The sequence below is a fragment of the Thunnus maccoyii genome, chromosome 9 (assembly GCF_910596095.1).
Source record: "Thunnus maccoyii chromosome 9, fThuMac1.1, whole genome shotgun sequence".
NCBI classification, from domain to species: Eukaryota; Metazoa; Chordata; class Actinopteri; order Scombriformes; family Scombridae; genus Thunnus; species Thunnus maccoyii.
In genome coordinates, this window is record NC_056541.1 from 13,618,160 (window position 1) to 13,640,369 (window position 22,210).

General features: G+C 38.7%; 1 protein-coding gene across 1 annotated transcript; it reads left to right on the plus strand.

Annotated features, from left to right (window-relative positions):
• The first annotated feature begins 3,965 nt into the window (after positions 1–3,965).
• Positions 3,966–21,506, plus strand: mapkapk5 (MAPK activated protein kinase 5). Its single transcript, XM_042421784.1, has 14 exons — positions 3,966–4,872; positions 7,033–7,106; positions 11,102–11,177; positions 14,597–14,694; positions 14,832–14,940; positions 15,286–15,375; positions 15,875–15,970; positions 16,108–16,188; positions 16,294–16,481; positions 16,690–16,810; positions 17,002–17,132; positions 17,891–18,006; positions 18,635–18,739; positions 19,597–21,506. The coding sequence occupies exons 1-14, from the start codon at positions 4,837–4,839 to the stop codon at positions 19,689–19,691; spliced, it is 1,416 nt and encodes a 471-aa protein (XP_042277718.1). The 5' UTR covers positions 3,966–4,836; the 3' UTR covers positions 19,692–21,506.
• The last annotated feature ends 704 nt before the right edge of the window (positions 21,507–22,210 follow it).

Here is a 22,210-nt window from a genome sequence, read left to right on the forward strand (position 1 = left end):
CTTGCATACTCTTTTGGATTTGTTCTTTTATATATGTTTTTTTTTTAATTTTGTATCTCTATATGTTAGTCTTTGTATGTTGTTTTTTTCTTTTTCTTTTAAAAAATAACATAAAAATATGAGAAATAATTATATACCATGTATAGTATGGAAATAGTAAAAATAAAATAAATAAAATTTAAAATAGATATAGTAGAATAAAATAAAACTATTTCAATCACAAGTACAAAATATTCAAAATAAATGACCCATTCACCTCAACCTTTGTCCTTCTATCAGTAATAATATACCAAGCCTCGGTGCTTGAGTTGACTATCACAAATAAAGGCAGGTCTATCACCCCTAAAATTTCACATTTTTTGTTTTCAACATCTTCATTGTCCCTTTTCAAATTTCCTGAAACCAATTTTTAATGACATATTCCAGTAAAATTTCAAACCTAACCAGTTTTTCCAGTTCCAGACCCATTATTGGCTGTAGACTTAATGACGGAACAAAAAAGTTGGGGGGGATACATTTAGCAAAAAATAACATAAATAATATGATTAATAAATATTCTATACAATATATAGCATATAAAAATAGTAGAATAAAATGAAACAATTCAAATTATGAATACAATGTAAATGACCCATTCACATCAAGCCCAACTTGTGGTTGAGTTTATTATCACAAATACAGGAAAGTCTACGAACCCTAAAATTTCACATTTTTTTCTCAACATCTTCATTGTCCCTTTTCCAATTTCCCAAAACCAAATTTTAATGACATTTTCCAGTAAAATGTCATAACTTTACCACTTTTCCCAGCTCCAGAACCATTACTAACTGTGCATTTGACTAGGGCAGAAAACATTTTGGTCATATTTTTATAATTCAGTTCAATTCAAAATACTTCATCCCAATGTGAGGCAAGCAAGTTTGCAAACACATACATATATACAATTAATTTACACACATAAAAACAATCTAAACAATAAAGATATGACAATGTTAGCAAGAGTTAAAATACACAAGGATTAATCAGTCTTTACACAAGATAAACCGGCCAATCTCTTGTACTGTGGCTGTTCACAAGTCTAATGGCTTAGTGGAATGTTTTACATACAGGCAACATAAAACACATTCCTAATGGCATTAAAGTAGTCATGTAGGACATGTAGGGTCATTGATAATTTGCTCTTCCTTCCTAATTCCCTCTCAAGGACAACCTGTAACAGTTTAATATCTGCTAAAAACATGAATCTGTGCATCCATTCATAATTATCATATCATATCAACATGAGACCTACAGCAAAACATCTACCAGAAAGATTTGACAAACCCTCATTAGATTCAAATGGGACTAATTAATGTGCACATATTTTGTCTCCATATAATGAAGTCCAATACAATACCGCCACCACTAACTACAGCTTAAAATTACCATAATGCAATGTCGACAAAAACTGAAGATTTTAAGCTTCACAAAGACTTGCTTTATTGCAGGGCTGTTGTATTGAATTGTGCAGTGGAATAAGTATTCAGATCCTTTACTTAAGTAAAAGTATCAATATTGTCAAAATACTTGATTACAAGTAAAAGTCCTGAATTTAAAATCCTATTCAAGTAAAAGTGAAGTGAAGTATTACCAGCCAAATATACTTAAAGTGCTAAAGTAAAGAAAGTCAGAAATTCAGGCTCTGACTGATATATTAATACATTTAACAGTCAGTGCATAAGCAGCATTTTATTGCTGTAGCTGCTCGAGGTCGAGCCAGTTTGAACTGCATTATAAGAGTCACAATATAAATCTGAGGGGTCATCAGATTATAGATTGGTTAGGAAAGAAGAAAAAATATAGTTCTGCTACATAGATTTGGATTCATTTGTTGGAACTTTTCTTTAATATTTGTGGTTTTGTGAAATATTGGAAATTTTTGACCCCTGTGGCCTCAAATGGTTTATTATTTGAAAACATTTGAGGGGAAATGTCTCTTTGGTGGAACAGCTCTCACATCTTGAAACATGACAAGGAGACATAACTACAAACCAATGGTTTAATCTTTAACAATGCAATGCAATTTATAAGTTCATCACTAACCCTAACCCTAACCCCAATGTAGTTGAGTAGAAGTATCAAATAGTATAAAATGAAAATACTTAAATATCCCCTCTAGACATTCATTAAAATATAAAAAAGACTCTGTTTGGAACAATACTGTGTGTTTGATATGTTTTTTCCACGAAACAGTGTAATTACCATGTAAAAATCCTTAAAATGACATCTACCCCTTCACCCTCATTGAAAATTCCAGATTTAAACTACTTCACAGAAATTGTCTCTTACTTCACTGTAAAGTCCATTCTTAGTGTTTGTGCACTGGAGGCTTCAAGTTTCCACATCGCACTTGTGTAAGTTGAATATTGGACCAGGATTGGCTCCAAATGATTTGTGATGTCACAAATCCTGCTCATAGTCCCGCCTCTTAAAATTGGATTTTCAGTGAGCTCAGAGAAACTTTCCACTTTCAGCACATGAATGTGAGAACAGCCCTCTAGTGTCAAACATCAAACATCATTCTGCACAGTGAAGCACAAACATTCAACTGTAGGAACAAGAAGAAAAACACATTTTTGAGTGGAGGAGGACTTTAAGTAAAACACAAGTACCTTAAAATTGTACTTAAGTACAGTACTTGAGTAAATGTACTTAGTTACTTTCCACCAAAGGAATTGCGCAGGTGTACCAAGAAAGTGGCAGGTAATACTTCTAAAAATGAATAGAAATATGGTATAAAGAAACAAGAAATGGGTGACCAGCTCAGCCATAAGTCTATCAAAACAGACAATCTCAAGGCTGCAGCTCATTCAGAGTACAGCAGTTAGAGTCCTTACATGAACACACAAATATGAACATATTACACCCGATTTTAAATGTTAACACTGGCCCCCAGTACAGCACAGAATCAACTTAAAAAGTCTACTAACAGTCTATAAAACACTTAATGGTTTGGCTCCAGTATATTACTGACTTGTTCACTGACTACAGCCCGACCAGAGCCCTCAGGTCATCTGGTAGTTCTCATCTAACTGTATCCAGAATAAGGTCCAGGTCTTTAGAGGGAGCTTTTAGTTACTTTTCAGCTACTCTGTGGAACAAATTACCAAATGATCTGAGATCAGTTTCTACTGTTTTTTTACCTGAGTGTGTGTGGCTGGACACATTTTTATCGGTTTTATATTTATTTATTTCTATTTTTATTGTTATTGTTATTATTATTATTATTATTTGTGTGTGTATGTGGTGTTTTAATCCTTCCGATTTTTATTTATGCAGTTTTACACTGAATATTTACAGCAACAAGATGGCTGTCATAATCGAAAACGTCAAATAAAACAACAGTACTAGTAGTAACACATTGATAACAATAATTATAAAAAATATTACATCAAGAATGGACAGGGGAAACAAAAGAAAAAGGAGTTAATAGGAAAAAACAAGTTAAAAAACTAAGAGTAATAGCAGAGAGTCAATGTGGTGTTCATTTTTAATTGTATGTCTTTAAACTTTGCTTTAAAACGATTTCATCATGTTGACATATTGCTTTTATGCTGGTGTTCAGCACCTTGAACTGCCATTGTGTATGAAAAGTGCTATACAAATAAAACTGACTTGACTATTCATGAAACTAGCTATTAAATTAGTGTTACCTAGATTAAGGATGTATTAAAGTTAACCTCTAGACTACTTCAGATTTATGTTAACCCTTGAATCTGCATTGAATATGACAAAGACTAAAAACCAAACAAATTTTCTGCATATTTTTTAATTTTATTTTAGTTAGTTTTGTAAATACACAATATAGTTTCAGTTAGTTTTAGTTACCTATGACAACCTTGGGACCAACACATGCTTTGTGTGTTGTAAAAATAGAAACTTATTTGTAGAAAATCAATGTGCATACAGATAATGTCAGAATGTAGAAAACGTGTCGATGATTTTTCATCAGGCGGTCTACACGGACTACTACTGCGTAGTGCCGACTGCCCTGACAAGATGCTACGGGATTAGCAAAATAGATGCGTGTATCCCCTCTGAAAACACTTTACTTTAACTCTTTCCACCACTGGGATGCTGTTATTGTTCCGTACGAGCGCTGATATTTATTATACTGTCTTGCGGAAGAATGTTAATGTCCGTTGCGGTTCGTAGAGCTAGAAAACTAACTAACCGCCGCCTGAGCTAGCTTCACCTCGACGACATAATAGCTTTCAGGTTTTTTTGGGAACACGGTGTGCTCGATCGACCAAGCTCTCATCCAGGACAGCACCGGTAGTTTTCATTTGGTATCTTTAGCTAACGTTATCGTTCATAATTCGCGTGTAAAATCTTCCCTGACTGTGGTGATGGAGTGGCATCGGCTTACTTGCTAGCAAGCGAGCTAACAAGCAGCCGTTAGTTAGAGCGCTCGTTGCTAAAAATACACTTTCCGCCAGTCCACATTGGATTACTTGTGTTTGGCTTTTCTGGTCGCCTTGCTCGGAGTTTGGCACTCTACATGGTCGCTACAGTGAAAACAAGACGACTGGAAGAGCGAGTCGGACCCCGCGGTTGTGAGCCGAGCTGGGCGGCTTCAGGTGTCCAAGTGAGCGGCGGAACTCGGCTTTGGCTGGTCGGTGGTCGACGGTTATTTTGCCCCAATGGCCTTGTCCTCCCATCAGTAGTAATATAACAAGCCTCGGTCCAACCCAGGGTTACTAGACCGAAACTCTATTTTTAAGGTCAAAGGAAAAAACGCTTTGTTTCCACTGTCAACTGTCTTGAGATTGACGAGGCAGGCTTCATCCCCACACCATGTCGGAGGATAACAACGCAGACAAATTCATCAAGGTAAGTTAAACAAAATAAAAATGTGAATCTACATGCATGACAACTCGACAATGTAATAGTTTACATGTGTGATGAAAAGAGGGGTTCACAATTTTTCAAGTCTGTCCTAAAACAACAGTTAGGTGCCCATATTAACACTGAAAGAGGTTTTCCTCGCTGTAATCATTCCTCCTGTTCATACTGGGTATTTAAATGGGCTTTCAATATAAGTGATGGGGGGCAAAATCCAGTCATTTTTTGTGCAAAAATGCATTTTAAAGTTAATCTGAAGCTTATATGAGGCTTCAACAGATTGAGTTAGTCATATCAAGTGGATATTTGCCACATTTACCATCTTTTTAGCCTCTTTGTGTTTCCTTGGACAATGTTTCCCTGTTGAGCTGCGGTGGAAGTATAGTAACAAAATGAGGAAAAAGAGGGAATTTGGCACTAAAAAGACTAACTTTGAAAGATATCTACTTGATTTTACTAATTTAGATGGCTGAAGCTTCATATTATCTTCAGACAAACTTTTAAATACGTTATTGTACTGAAAGATTGTTGGCTCCCATCACTTACATCGTAAGTGCATTATGAAGGGATCTTCTAATGGTCAGTATGAACAAGAGGAATGGTTATGGATGAAAAAAAGCTTGCATTTGGGCACCTGACTATTGTTTTAAGACAGACTTGGAAAAATTGTGAACCTGTCCCTGCACAGGGAAGATTGATTTAATGAACTTTTTAGGAAGTGTCCCCCTTTATTAAACATCACTTTAAAGGATTACAGCGAGGAAAACATCTTTCAGTGTTCATATGGGCACCTGACAGCTGTATTTCTTATCGAGTTGGGAGGATCAAGGTTTATAGATCTCAATTTCTCTCTACCAATCATCACTCACTTTCCACATGATCAGTAACCAGCTACATTTCCCTTCACCCTGGCACAGGGATGTGTTCCTGGCCAGCTTCTCTCAATGTGTCACTGGCCGGGCAACTATGTCAGCAGTAAAATGTGATCTCAAGTGGCGCTGCTTTCACAGCTGGATCAGAATGTCCTTAATGCTGGGTCGACAGGGGGGGTGGCACTGAGTACTAAGAACACACACTGGGTGTCAACTTGGGCCATTATCATGGAAAATGATTATTGGGTTTGATAGTTAACTTTGAACTTAACTCAGGTTCTTTGGTGTCATGACGCTGGCCACTACCATTTAACCAGGATAGATGACAGGTCACCATGGTAACCTGTACTGCAGGCTGACCTTCTCCAGGACAGGTTAAGGTGTGAGAATCGGACCGAACTGTGTAAACAGCCAGTGAACTTTTTTGCCTAGCCTGATTGCTGCACAGGAATCAATGTTTAAATCTTGTCTTGTGTTAAATATGTGGCTCTTGATCTGTTACTTTTGCGTCTTGGAGCTTTGTGACACCCATTAGCAATGAAGAAGTCAGATCCCTCAAAGATAAAAAAAAAAAGTTAAACCCAGTTCATGATACAGGCCAAATCCAGCTCAAATCTGACGCCACAAAATCCTGTTCCACTAATTTCAACTCAGCTGATTGCAGAAGCTGTCTCCCAGTGCCTCATTACTTATTGGATGGCATCCTATCCTTCTTTTTTAACCTTTTTATTAGCCGCAGTGGATGAGATTACCCAGACGTATGTGTTTCATAAGCTGTCTCTTTTTCAAGGATGATCTATGTTAGGGATTAGCATTATCGTGAAACTAGACAGGTGATAATGGGTAAGATTGCTATTACATAACACAGTACTAATGTCACAGGGAAAAATGTATAAATGGGACTCTTCCTCAATAGAAAAATCTGCCTTCTATGTTAATAGAATGACAATCATTGTACCTAATGATATATTATGATAAATGGCTGTTTCAAGTGATATTTTCTGGAACCAACAATGATTGTGGTATGACCCTGTCATGCAGTATTTTCTTTTTTTTCTTGTTTTGTTGAATTGGATGTGACGGGTGTGGTGGCAGACAGCTGTTTACTGTACTGCATGACATAGATCATGTCGACAACCGAGAAAATTAAGCGTCTCCGTAAACATAGTCCTAGTTTTATAAACTAGTCCAGGCATACATGACTAGATTTTGTCTGTTTCTGTCTTTTCAAACATCTGATTTATTATTTTGGTGTTGTTGTCTTTCTCCTCAACAGGAGACATCCATTCTAGACGAGTACAACATAAACTGGACTCAGAAGCTGGGAGCCGGCATCAGTGGACCTGTCAGGTGAGAGTGTGTGAGAGAGAGATGGAGAGAGATAATTAGTCCCTTTATCTGTGGTCTGTTGTCCAAGTTATGTGACAGTCTGTTCTGTGTCAGATTGATCTCAAACAGTGTATCATGAGTCAGAATCTTCTGAAGTCATACAAAAGGATTATAGAGAAAGATGTTATGTAGTAAACATTGACACAGTGTATTACCCAGCCCCTTGTACTGCCTCACTACACCCCTGTTCTTAATGCTGCTTAGCTTTCATGAGTGCATGAAACTGAAAGCGGAAGACTCACTTTTGGCACAACAGCTGCTGGATTCAAGTATGATGTCAAGGCAGATGTAGAATATTTGCTAACTGGCCTGTTGAATGGACAAACTTTCAAAACTTACATCTTTCTGATGTTTGTCGCTTATACTATACTTAATATTACTTGGTTCTTTTTCTATTTGGTTTCAAATTGTCATGTTTGGCATGCCCCGGTAACCTACTGGTTAAGATACATGCCATATAACCGCAAGGTCCGCGGTTCGAATCCGGCTGCGAACCTTTGTTGCATATCAATCCCCCTCATCACCCCTTCTCTTCAGTTCCTGTCAACTCTCCTCAGTCAGCATAGTAAAGGTATAAAATGCCCCCTCCCCCCCAAAAAAATATTTTAAAAAATGTGTCGCACCAACTCACCAGCACAGTTTTACCTTATGCTTGACACACTAACACATGCGAAGGGACTGTTAACAGAGTTGCCGTTAACTGCTACATCATCACCACTCGAGACTTCATATGAAGATGTTTGGCACTAGTTTTGTTGTCAGTGGTGTTGGCTCAGACTCAAACCATGTACACTAACTGCAGAATCTAAAGACATTCACCTCCCATCCCACCTTGAATGAAAGCATCTCGGTCTGCTTTTAATAGTCTTCTTTTACAAATGAATACATGCAAACAGGTTCTGCTTTTATTGCTAATTCCATAGTTTTGTCAGCATTTAGTCCGTGTTGCTAAATGTGCAACTCAACTAACCGTCTTCTTAGAAGCTGCACTTAGATTGAATAGTGGACACTTGTGGATGCACGAGGGATCGATGATAGAACCAAATCTCAGCAGTTTCCTTTAAATGTGCACTTCCTCTCTGCGTTCTCCTCTCTTATCTTTCCCACTCTAACACACAGGGAGGAAAATACCACAGGAAAGCACACATTTCTGAAATAACTGATAAGTAGCAATGACTTTTGAGCTTTTTAGGTTCAGCCCATCGTAAAACTTAATTGATTTGTGTGGTTGAGGACAGACTGAAGGCTCTAACTAATGATTTTTTTCATTATGTATTAATTGTGTTATTTATAAAATGTCAGAAAATAGTGAAAAATGTTTGTTATAATTCCCCCCCAGCATTAAATCCCCCATTTTTGTTTTAAAAAAATGACTAAACGATTATTCAATAATCAAAACAGTTGCTGATTAATTTTCTGTTGATCGACTAACCGTTGCAGCTCTAGACTGAAGTTATCATCAGACAGGAATGACTTGACGATTTAAATATAACTTTTGTCTTTCATGAAAAGAAAATGCAAATGATGTCATTCTGCATTACACCGCAAGATGATTCAACGTCTGTTGATACCAGTAATTGTCTCACTCAGACTATTTTTCATACTTTGACAATGACAATGAGTGAATAGCTCTTCTCAGAACTGTCTGTGTACATCAGTATTTTCCTCCCATCTCGTACATCAACGTTGCGCGACCTCCTCGTCCCCACAGCTGTCAGCGATTACAGGAATAACTTAAATAAATTCTGTTATTGCACAACGTTACAGGGACATAGTGACTTCTCAAACAGTCAGTTTTTGCTGTGTGTGGTTTCCTCTGTAGGTCTGAATGGCCCTGCTGACTCCAACTAGATACTGGCTGTAATATATCAATGTCTGTCACTGATTCCTCTTGTGCATTCTGCACCTCCTAAGCCGTCGTCTTGTCAGGATCAGAACAGAACAACCTGTGATTTCCTAATGTGTGTAGTTTTGCCCTTAAGACACAAGAACACTCAGAAATTGACTCATCAGTTCTCTATTAAACTCACTTTTAAACTATGATTCATGCCATACTGTTTCTCTTAGGCCACCTCTTATTCATCACTTTTCTGTTGCTGTATTTCACTGTGATTCATGAAGCCTTTTGCTTAACAGTACTGCTGTATTTTTGACTCTCTTATTTCCCTCACTCACCTCTCTGTCTCATAACACATTCATGTCCTTTACTCAACCAGCGCCCCCACCCCCTCCCCCCACCCACCCTCCGCCCCCTGTCGAACTCTGTGATTCATTAGGTAGGTATTGCTTCCCAGTAAGTGAACTTTGGCCGAAGCAGAATGTTTTCTTGCAGTAATGCTTTAATAGTGTAATCTGAGTTTAACGGCCAGAGGTTGTTGTTTAAAGTGAGTGTTTAGGTCCTCGCTGCTCAGAGGAGGGAGAACGGAGTTAAAAGGCTTTTCAGAAAATTAAATGTATATCCATGGTGCACATTTCATCTGCAGTTTAAAGAAAAATACTAACAGGTGATATTCATTCAAATTTATGTCAACTTTGTGAGCGCAAAAAGTACACGACGGACTCATATGTCTCGCTAGATTCATATTTCCCATAACAAAGTGATGTTGACAAAATAAAGTAGGCTGCTTTCTTGTCTCTTTTCACATCAGGTCAAATTTAATTTCACAGCAAATATCACACGGACTTTAAGAAGGACACGAGTGTATAACAACTGTAAAACCGTTATTAAGTACATAGAAATGGACAATAAATCTAAAAGCTGATAAAATAAAATTAGAACTCAACCTCTTTACAAGCATGACAAATTCACACTGTACAGAGAAACATTGTTTATACTCACAGAAATATAATAAATGCCAAATATTTCAAGCTGATTATTTCCAGCCATAACAACATGGAGTCAATCAGTGTAAACATCATGTTGTTGCGATGAAGAGTTTAGAAAAAGATGATACATAATACAATTGATACTGTCAGACATTGTGGAATAAGATGATTTTAACAGATTTAAGGTGGTTGTATACTCCTGCTGACATTCTTGTCAGATGATGGAAATCCCCATTAAACCCTGTCCCGCCTCACCTTTCCGATCAGTGGATAGGGAGGAGGGGGTCTGTGCACGGCCATTTCTGTAACTTTCCGAAACCGTCAAGCCAACATTCACAACCGCTTCATGTAGTGATCGGCCAACTGGCGGAGGTGAAAAATGAGTCTGGCTTTGAACTTTTCTTTCTAGTTCTCCTTTTTTAATTTCTGACGTAACTTTTCATATGAACAAACAAACGCAACACTATGACTGTCTTCTAGAAGTCACTGCCTGATAATATGCGGTTATCCCTGAATTTCAACGATATGGCGTCTCCCCCGTCCCCCCCCCCCCCCTCTCTGTGACGGTCAGCTTTTCACTCCGCCTTGGAGTGAAGCCGTTCAGAACCACTTTAAACACATTTGATATCCGCTGTGGTCAAACAACACGTCATAAAAACCAGTTCTGATCGACCGTAAATCGACCTCCTATATAGGGAAGTAAAGGGTGAACCACATGTATGGTGACCACACGTTGGTGAAGAGAAAAGCGGAACGTATCTGCATAATTTGATTTTAGGCTACAAACTGAATGCATATTGATACCAGCTGTGTTTTGCGTTTGTAAACACTGGAGACTGTCTGGCATTTTATTGAACAGAGATGTTATCTGAGACTAATGTGTGGTTTCTGGCTATATGAATAACATTGACTTGATGTTGATCACGTTGCTTTATCATACTGACAAGATCACAAACAAAAATGTGTTTGAAACATGAGCTCAACATCAATGACAAAAGGAGCAATTATATGGTAACAGAAACCCCTGAAAGTAAGAAAATCCCCTCCAGACTACAGAATCTTCCTGATGGATGATTGAGTTATCATGTTGAGTGAGATGTTTTTTTGACTCTTGTTTCCTTCTTGTCTAGAGTTTGTGTGAAGAAGTCAACTCAGGAACGCCTGGCACTGAAGATCCTCATCGATCGCCCCAAGGCTAGAAATGAGGTTAGAGAAAACACTGTTGTGGTTTTGATTAATGCCTGTTTGTGATCTTTGGCAGTATCAATATGCCTTGTTCTGTCTGCCTGCCTTTTTATGAGTCTTAACTAATTCCTGTTTTTCTTTCCTTGTCAATCTTGTGCTTCATCTGTGTGTCTGTGCGGGCGTAACATTGTCTTCCTGTGGAAAACACTGTGTCTAGCAGCCTCTCCATGTCATTAGCAGCCTTCTGTTTTGATCAAGCAGCTTATACAACTGTTAAGCAGTGAGACACGCAGTCAAAACAAGCAGCACACACTTGCTTCAGACAAATTCTCACCACTGAACTGTGAAAGTTGACAGGCAGAATATACACAGATTATCACCAGTAATGAATATCTCTTCAAGCACTTTTGTCATTTGGTAGACGCTTTTATCCAAAGTGACTTATAAGTGAGGCAAGCGTTAGAGGACAGTGACTGCGAAAGAGCCGTGGTACAAACTCTCAAGTAGCTGACCAGGTAGGAGTGCAGAGGCATTATGTTTTCAGGTTATCCGTTCGTCCCATTCTCGTGAACGTGATATTTCAGGAACGCCTTGAGGGAATTTCTTCAAATTTGGCACAAACGTCCACATGGACTCAAGGATGGACTGATTAGATTTTGTTGGTCAAAGGTCACTGTGACCTCAGAAAACATGTTTTTGGCCATAACTCAAGAATTCATGCGCTAATTATGACAAAGTTCCACAAAATGTCTAATAGGATAAAATGATTAAGTTATATTTTATATCCAAAAGTTCAAAGGTCAACTTCTCTGTGACATCATAATGTTCTGCAAAAACACTTTTCTGGCCATTATTCAACGCCATAACTCAAGACCAGAAGGGGGGATTGTAACCATATTTCACATTTGGTCGGATACTGTATCTGTGGCACCAAACTTGGTGTCCACCTTGAAACTGTGGTGATTGTTTAGATCTTCTGTGGTGCCAGGTTGAAGATGTGTGTGAAGTGTCCACATTTTAGAATTTGTAGCTTCTTTGCAGCAACATCCATATCTGAAGCTTTGTCTACTGTCTTGGCTACAACTTTGTGTGAACTAACTAAGAAACAACAGGAAGTTGACAAGTGCATAAGAAATACCATAAGCAACAAGAAAGAAGTGCGACAATCAACAAAGTGCTAAAAAGGTAAAGGGGTTCAAGTGTTGAGGTGATCACGGAAGAGCTGAGTCTTCAGGCTTTTCTCGAATGCACCAAGGGAGTCAGCAGACTGTATGGAGCTATGTAGCTCATTCCACCATCGCAGGAACACAAATGAGAAAGAGTCTGGATAGTGATTTCGTACCAGACAGTGATGGTATTTCCAGATGTCATTCATTTGCAGACTGGAGTGAACATACGGCCTGATGAATGACTCAGTGTAGAAAGGTGCCATTTCATTTGTTGCCCTGAAGGCAAGCCTCATTAAGTTTTGAACTTGATGCACCCGCCACTGGGAGCCAGTGGAGGGAGACGAACAGAGCCTGTTTAGGTTGGTTGAACACCAGACGTGCCGCTGCATCCTGAATCCTCTGCAGTGGTTTAACGGTGCACGCTGGACGTCCAACCAGCAGCGAGTTGCAGTAGTCCAGTCGTGAGATGACCAGCGCTTGGTCATACAAAGTGATGTTATACAAAGTGAATCTGCATGACCAGAAGACTGCCGTGATGTGTTTGGTGAAGGTCAGCTGGTCATCTAGGATAACCCCGAGGTTTTTTACAGACTTGGATGGTAATAACAGGGATGAACTGAGCTGTACAGTCAGGTTGTGATGAACAGCGAGGCTCGCAGGGAAGACAAGAAGCTCGGTTTTGGACAGGTTCAAGCTGGAGGTGCTGGTCTGTCATCTAAGCAGAGATGTTGGCCAGACAGGCTGAGATGCGTGCTGGGACTGTGTTATCCTCTGGGGGGGAAGGACAGGAGTAGCTGGGTGTTGTCATTGTAGCAGTGGTACGAGAAGACATGCGATTTGATGATGGAGCCCAGCGAGGTTGTGTACAGTGTTTTGAGTTTTATTTGTGTTGGTGCATGATAAAAAGTTCTGTGTACAAAGGTAACATCTGCCTCCAGACACTAAGTAGCAGTTACTACACTTAGCAGTACTAAGTAGTCTTTCTTGGTCTTTCTTGCAATGTCCACTGCATACTTTTCATCATCTCAGTTAGCTACTAATTGTTGACACAATAATATGCAATTGGAGTTGTACAGTCAGTTATCTTTATATCAAGATCATAATTAGTCTTATAGTAACAAATGTAACCGAATAAAGGTAAAACCTGTTTCATGTCACAGATTCTGTATTAAGGTACTAAACCACCTTGAGTTTTCAGGTGTGTCTCTCTCTCACTCACTCACACACATACACATATACACATACATACGCACACACACTCTGCCATGACCTTTTCTGTAAATATCATGATGGGAAATGAATAGTAAGCAGGAACTTCACTCCTACTGGAACCAATAAAATGTCCCAAATTGTTAAACAAAACACAACAAAGTAGTTAGTATCAGTGTTGGATACTGAATTTCTGTTGACAATATATACTTTTAAAGCTGGAGCATGGGACTTTTGTCTCCCCCTTCTGGCAGCGAGAGTAATTACAAAAACACTGTCGACACTTGATGACGTCATAGGCTCCGCTGTAGACTACTCCGTCACTACTGTTGCGGATGTAAAACGGTGAATAAATAGTTTTGAGCGTCACACGACCCCTGCACAATGACTCGTTTCATTATTAGACTTTGATCCATTCGGACTGATAACATTTGGAAAGTCTAGAAGAGTAGCACAATTAAATTATTTTAACCCCATTCAAGTTAGCAGAGGGGCTCAGCTGGCGGAAGTCTCTGGTGCACATGGTGGTGATGGGCTTAATCAGTATTGTGTGAACTTGTTTGGCAAGTATGGCACTGTAGGTTTAAACAATAGAAACTTGTCAACTGTCAGATATTTTAAATATTTAAGACCTTTGTCCACCTTTGTTCTCATAAAATTACATGTACCATAATAGAAGATACCTAATAGTTATACATATTGCAGAGCTTCAAATTCTTTATGATAAAAATATGCTTTTTTGGCTTGCCTGCTCAGTAAAACTAGACTCCCATAAAGAGATAAAACAACTTCCCAATCACCAGATGCTCCGTATGTTATCCTGGCTGTACTTTCAACATATGGAAATGTGTGGCTTTCAGCTTGAGTTTTATATTTATCACATCCTGTGGGCAGAGAGGTGCTCATACTCAACACCAGAATTATATTAGGACGAACAGATTGAACCCACTCTACCAGAAATTTCACACTTTTATGTGTTTCAGTCACTGTTTACCTGTTTTTAAAATGTGAAATGTAACATGTTTCAGTGAATTTAACAGTGTTATTTTCCCTACCATGCAGGTGCGACTCCATATGATGTGTGCCAACCACCCAAACATAGTGCAAATCCTGGAGGTTTACGCCAACAGTGTCCAGTTCCCGCATGAGTCCAGCCCGAGGTAACAAGCTGTGTGTGTGTTTGTGTGTGTGTGTGTGTTTGAAAGAGTTGGTGCACAACCCCACACATTTTGTCCATCCATCTCGTCTTTTTCACTGCTTCCTCTGATCATTCAAATGTCTTCATTTTTTGTTAAAGAGCAAGGCTCCTGATCGTCATGGAGATGATGGAGGGTGGCGAGCTGTTCCACAGAATCAGTCAGCACAGGCACTTTACTGAAAAGATGGCCAGCCAGGTCACTATGCAGGTAGGTTAAGATGCACATCTACGGAGAAACACACACAGACTGATTTTCTTCTTAAAATATTTAACTGTGGTCAGTCAGTCTTTGTCCAGCTGTGGTTTCCTTCCCCGGTCATTATGTCATACTTCATCCGTCTGCGTGTGTCTTTGTGTGAAAATTTTTTTTTTCTGTGGGTAACAGCGTGTCTACTGGCCTCTGAGTGTCATTTACAGCCCCCAGCTTGGATCAAGGAGCTCACACAGCATTTGATCAGTGAGACACATGGTCAAAAGAAGCAACACTACACCCACCAGCTCAAATCAAGTTGACATGCAGTAGTGTCTCAGTCTGATGTCTCTTCCCCTGCAGATCAGTCAAGCCTTGGAACATTGTCACTCCCTAAATATTGCACATCGTGACCTGAAGCCAGAGAACCTGCTCTTCAAGGATAACTCTCTGGTAAGTTGCTCAAGTTGCACAGAAATGCACATAAATACTTCAACTTTATTCTGTATATAACACACTATTCTCTTAATTAACGGTATACTAATATCAATACTACTGCTGGTGCTAATAAATGGCGCACACAACATACAGTTTATACTACAAAAGAATAAAAACTTTACTTTTCAGTAAATCTCTGTAGAGTGGAAAACATTTCCTTGCTGCATCTGGCAGAATTTGACCAAGATAAGTACAGGATTTGGAAATATCCAATTTGCAGTTGCAGTGCCAGACATCAAAATCCATCCTTATTCTGGCAGCACCTTCCATGATATCCCTGGAAACCGAATGTTCTCCTTTTTAGAAAGTCTGTCAAGTGAAACTCAAAGTACATTAGTTATTTTAGTAATGCTCAGTGAAGTCAGAAACTAGAACAAACTGAAATGTTTTCCATGAAGCCGCTGAGATATGTTTCTGTGCTCGCTATTCGTTAATGATTCTGTCTTTTCCACAGGATGCTCCTGTGAAGCTGTGTGACTTTGGCTTTGCCAAAATTGATCAAGGAGACTTGATGACCCCTCAGTTCACTCCCTATTACGTAGCACCTCAGGTAAAAAGAAAACATGAAGTTCATACAAGCATACTTGTTTAACATACGCTCATATTTGCTTCTTAACGGGTCAGGAACCTCATGCAAGTGCAGCAACATTTTCATGTTGTCTCTCTTCTCTCATGGAATCTGCTCAGGTACTTGAGGCTCAAAGAAGACACCAGAAGGAAAAGTCTGGAATTATACCTACCTCACCCACTCCTTATACCTATAACAAGGTGAGACCCAGACCTGTTGACCTGTTCAGCCTTGCCATGGGCTTTCTTATACTTAAAGTCTTCTTTTTTTTTTTTAATAAATGTTTCTCTCCTGTCTTTCTCTAGAGCTGTGACTTGTGGTCTCTCGGTGTGATCATCTATGTAATGCTGTGCGGCTATCCTCCGTTCTACTCAAAGCACCACAGTCGCACCATCCCAAAGGACATGAGAAAGAAGATCATGACGGGCAGTTTTGACTTTCCTGAAGATGAGTGGAGTCAGATCTCTGAGATGGCGAAGGACATCGTACGCAAGTAAGTCTCTTTCTTTGCTCTGGACAGGTCACTACCTCTTGCTGTTTTTAGCCCCTTTATCCTCACATGTACCACCTCGCCCCTTATTTGCTTTCTTCTCCGATACTTACTCACTTTCATTCATCCCGTTATTCTGTCACACTCACTCATTCATCTTCTTTCTGTCCTATAACTTGTGCTTCCTCCCTTCCTTGTCCGCTCCCTGTAGGCTGCTGAAAGTGAAGCCAGAGGAGAGGCTGACTATAGAGGGAGTCTTGGCTCACCCTTGGCTCAACTGCACCGAGGCCCTTGACAACGTCCTGCCCTCCGCACAGATGATGATGGACAAGGTGGGAAGTCAAGGGTGCAACATGTAGCTTTTTTTTTTTTAAAATATGCTGACAAATGAGACCATTTTTGTACTGTCACACTGCTGTTTCTGAATGAAAGGACCAGTAGAGGCCACTGTTGACAATTAGTCTGCAGACTTACTGCAACATATTTTGACCTCCTGTTCGATCTTTTCTCTTGTGTCTCCCAGGCCGTAGTCGCAGGTATCCAGCAGGCCCATGCGGAGCAGTTGGCCAACATGAGGATTCAGGATCTGAATGTCAGCCTGAAGCCCCTAAACTCTGTCAACAACCCAATCCTCAGGAAGCGGAAACTACTCGGGTATGATTCCATTGGCTGACAAAAGAAACAACACACACTCAACAGACAGACATTTCTCTGTTCTCTGTTAAAGAGCAGCTGAGATTAACTCTAAAATGAGAATTGCTGGTCCACCTTAAAGGTCAGTCCACCTTAAGTGAGCCTGATCAGGTTAGGCTAAGGCATTGTTGCTAACTTTGGGGCTACCCCCTTAGATAGACGAGGTCTATCTAGACAAGGTTTCTTGGTCTTGAGAAGCTGCAGCATTTATTAACTGACACACTGCAGCCTGTACTGTACATTTACTGTCAGACTGACAACTTACTGCTCCACTCACATCACCATCACTTTTCTGCCACTTGCTCTCTCACTTAACCACTCACTAGGCTACGCTACATTCACACATATTACGCACTGCCCTGTTCCTTAATGGAGCTACACTACTCTTGTACCTTTCACTTAGATGTCCTTTGAAGAATTAAGAGAGGTAGGATGACTCAAAATAATTCCACAATGACACAGGGTGTTATTGTGCTTGCACAGTGTGCGAGTGAAAATCATTAGCAGCCCATTGATATTAATGATCGTGTGAAATTTTAGCAGTGGTGCTCATAATTTTTGCAGCGGTGGTGCGCCACTGCTGAATGAATATAGGGGAAACACTGGTATCTCATTCGTCCCCATGTAGTTTATAGAATTTGTTGTTTATTTTAGGGGACTGTATTTGATAAAATATCAAAGTTCAGTCTGAAATGTATGTTTTGGTGTCCATGTTTCAGCCCCAAGCCCAGTGACAGTTTCTTCATTCACGACCCAGAGAACGGAGGGGAGGACTCCAACGTAGCGCTGGAAAAATTACGAGATGTCATTGCACAGTGTATATTACCACAAGCAGGTCAGTGAACCAACGCTGAATTCAACACTGATGTTCAATATAAAATGCCTCGACTAAAAATAAATGTGCAACCAGGATTGTGCTGCGGAAGGAGCCACAAATACGCACACTTAATATACTGTATATATTACATACCAGAATAGATTGGCATATGGACTGGACATTGTGACTGCAGTTCTCTTTAAGTCATGTTGGCTTGATGCAGAATGTGCCTTCAGTAGATGCTTTTCTATCTTTTCTGTTCAACAAACAAGCATTTTGCCAGTTGGAAACAGAGAGACTGCCAATGTACACACAAAACAGATGATCGGCTATTAATAATATTTTAATATAATAGTTTTTTTCATGTTTTGGTGAGCTGAAGGCAATTTTCTACTCTAGCGGACAAAAGAGATATTCTATTTTATTCTATTCCCCAAAATATAAGCGGCTGTAACATCTATTTGTATGGTCTGTGAGACATCCACAATGCTGAGAAAGCTGCCCGTGTTTTAAAAGGGCATTATGAATAAACATCGCTGGAAATCTAATTAAGCTTTTATATGAGGCATGTATGTGAAGTTGTTCTGTAGCCAAAGCAAAACAGCTTTGAGGGAGAGAAGCTTCTGATGTTCATATCTTTGTTCAGGAGAGAACGAGGATGAGAAGCTGAATGTGGTGATGTACGAAGCCTGGAGGTTCAACAGGGACTGTAAACTGCTGAGAGACGGCCTGCAGGGGCTCAGCTGGGACGGTCAGTGCTCAGTATCATTGCTTACGGTCTATATCTGGCACATGCCTTTTATATCTCGTCTAATTTGTTTTAAACAGTTAAAAGCAAAGCAGCAGTTTTACCTTCTGACAACAAAAGAAAAACATCACACACTCCTGGGTGAAGTTTAAACCCACAGAGAGCGGTGCAGCGTCAGTTGTCTTCTCTGTTATTCATTTTTAGTTAATCAAATACTTTTCTTCTTCGTGTATATTTGTTTAGCTGCAATGACTCCTCACATCATCTGGCCTTTTTGCTCCGTCTGCATGCCAAAGAATCAGTTGTATCGATAAATTAATAGACACGACCAAACGTTACATTGCAGCTTTAAACTCAAAATGATCTTTGAATGAGAAACGAATTTAACAACTTTTTTGACTACTGATTCATTGTTTTAGTCACTTCTGAAGCAAAAATGGGAACGTTTGTTCCAGCTTCTCAAACGTGAGACTTGTGATACTAAATTGAATATCTTGGGGGTTTTTAGAAAGTCGGTTGTACAGAACAAGCAATTTGAATATTTCATTTTAGGCTCCAGGAAATTGTGAAGGCCACTTTTTATAATTTTTTGTCATTTCATAGACCAAAAGATTTAGTAAAGTAATCAAGAAAACGATCAGAAGAACAATCAATAGTAGAAATAACCATAAGGTGCAGCCGTAATTATCAGAACCAAAATGTGTAATTTACAGAAAACAACACTGAATATAATTTATTGTATTTACTGTCTCTGTGATTAAAGCCTATTAGATAACTGAAGAAGAAGAAAAAGACACTTTCTTTTCAAATGAACTCATTTATGGTACTCGGTCCTTAACCACCAGCTTTTCTCGTTACAGGAAGAGCCTTCTCTGATAAAGTTGACCGCTTGAAGTTGGCTGAAATAGTGAAACAGGCCATCGAAGAGAAGACGAATCTCCAAGAATCTCATTAGCGAACGCCGTCTTTCTATCTTCTTTTTATATTGTTTATTATGACCCTTTTTAACCCATATCTGTAAAGAAGCTTTTTTATGTAAAATGATGCGCTAAATTTTTTTTGTTTTTCATGAATTCACTTGCAAAGACCTATTGTACAGCTGTAGATATATTTCAAAGAGGACTCATTGGTACTATAATTTTTTTTAAATGGACACTTGCAAAGAACATGGAAAAACCTATATTTTCATTTTTGCAAAAAAAAAAAAAAGAGAAAATAAGAAAAAGATAATAGATGAGAAAAATCAGTGAAAGAAATTATTTTCTGGGAGGGAATTTTTATTAGCTGCTTGTCCATGATGTCACATGTTTTATCCCAATTATTTCATTTTATTCTATTTTCTGTTCTTTTAACCATCCTAAGAATTTTATTTATTTAAACAAAGATTTCCATTATTTTATACCTTTCCTGTAGCCTGGCAGTGGGCTCTAAAGTTGAGAGAAGCTGGTCTACTTTGCGACTCCACGCACTCTCTGAGTCTCAGACTGCATTTAAATGATATTAATCTTTATTTTTTGTGTCACTCGAGCTTGGCCTTTTTGTTTTACAGAGGTCAAGGAGGAGTGGAAATAGAGGTAAAAGAAAGTGTTGTGAAACGGAAAAATGCAGCCCAAAATTCATTTTGTCACAACTCTTCTTTCTTTGAAGCTGGCAAGAGACACACTAACTAGATCTCAGCAGACCTTAAGCGTAAACACTATGACTGGTTTTCTTTCTGGCTCATGTACAGTAGATCCACAGATTTGACAAAAAAAAAAAACTTTTTTCAGAGCTTTCAACTGTCACACAATGTTGCTCAGGCTTTGAGACGTGGTTGAAAGTTTAGAAAAAAAGCTAGTAAGTGGAGCTTGAGTTAAGATTTCTTTGTCAAACTGCTGTTTCCAAAGTTAAAAGCAGCCTTCCAGTAACAGTCAAAAGTTTGAACACACCCTCCTTGTTCCCCTGAATGAGGAAGTGTGTTCAAACTTCTTGACTGCTGCTGTAGGTTTCACAAACTCTCTGTTCAACTCGTACATGTGAGGTAAAGATACGGTTTGTCAGCTTCTGAAGTTTTTTGTCTGGCAAGTAAAAATAGCTGAATTACTTCATATATAATATTTGCAATTGCTTTTTACATGTTTGCCTGTTTCTGATGTGATTCTTAAAAAGGTCTTAAGTCCATTTTAAAATTGTTCATCTGTGAAATGGACACAATCTGAACTACTTTGAGTTATATATCTGCTGGAGTTCAGTTAATATGTACATTTGCTGCTTGAGCCAAAAGAAACACAAAACCATCTGACATTTTTAGTGCAATTCAGTTGACTTCTTCATGTCAGAAAGCATCAGTAGGATCCATAGATATCCATAAACAGGTCTGTTAGGATTTCAGTCTCATAAAACTTGCTGTGCTACCGAATGTGCAATAGGACAATAATTTAATCATGTGTTCATAGTGCTTGCATGTACATGGAGGTATGATAGTTCGTATCAATATGTCAGTATTACTGTCAAAACACAGACCTTTCCTGCTTCATTTCAATACCAACAGATGCGCCTGCTCCATTCTCTCATCCTGAAGTTGTTATTAATATCATATCATTGATTAGCCAGAGTGAAATGTCCACTGCACTGTTTTGCTCTAGCGCTTTAGTCATATCTGATATTATTTCTTCAAAGGAGGGGTTGAAAGAAGGGATTCATACAGCGCGTAGATGGCTGAGTGCATCTTCTCTTGTTCAGTGCTTGATCATTTCTAATTCATGTACATTGTTCATTTTTTTTTTTTTTTTTTTAATTCTCTGAAGTTTATGAAATTCTCTTTTGATGAAGTCTTAGCTTTATATGGAATTATTCCTCTACACATATTTTCATGTGTTTTTGACCTTAATGAAAAACTTATCTATTCAGAGTGATTAGCAAACACTGGTGCAATATACCATTACTCTCCAATTTCAATGATTTTTTTTCTTTGATATTTTTTTTTTTTAGATAAACTGAAGGATGAAGTGTTCCTTTATGGGATAAGGAAATTGTTACAAAGCTTAAAAACAGATGCTTTAAGACGCTGGACAATATTTAATCTGATCTTTTTCACAAAAATTGTAACTGACATGAAAAGAAAACATGTAAGCCTTCCTTTTGTATGTCTGTTTTTATCATTTTGGATTTAGCCAAAAAAAGGAAAATTACTATTATTGTTTTGAGAAAAGGCAGTCGGTACTAAAATGATTCTCAAAGATCATCTTGGCTTTCTGTCTTGTTGAAAAATGTGGGAAACCTTTACCCAGATGTTGCCTCACAGCTCCCGTTTAAAACCCAATGAGAGACATTTGAAAAGGCCTTATTGCATGGCTGAGTTTTACAAGCAAACGTGCCTTGTTTTTTTTTTTTTGTTTTTTTATGGAGTGGGGGTCTTCACCCTCTACTGCTCTTATCAGTAAAAATAAATTACAAGATAAAGGTGAAACTCAGAATCATTGCAAGTAGTGATTG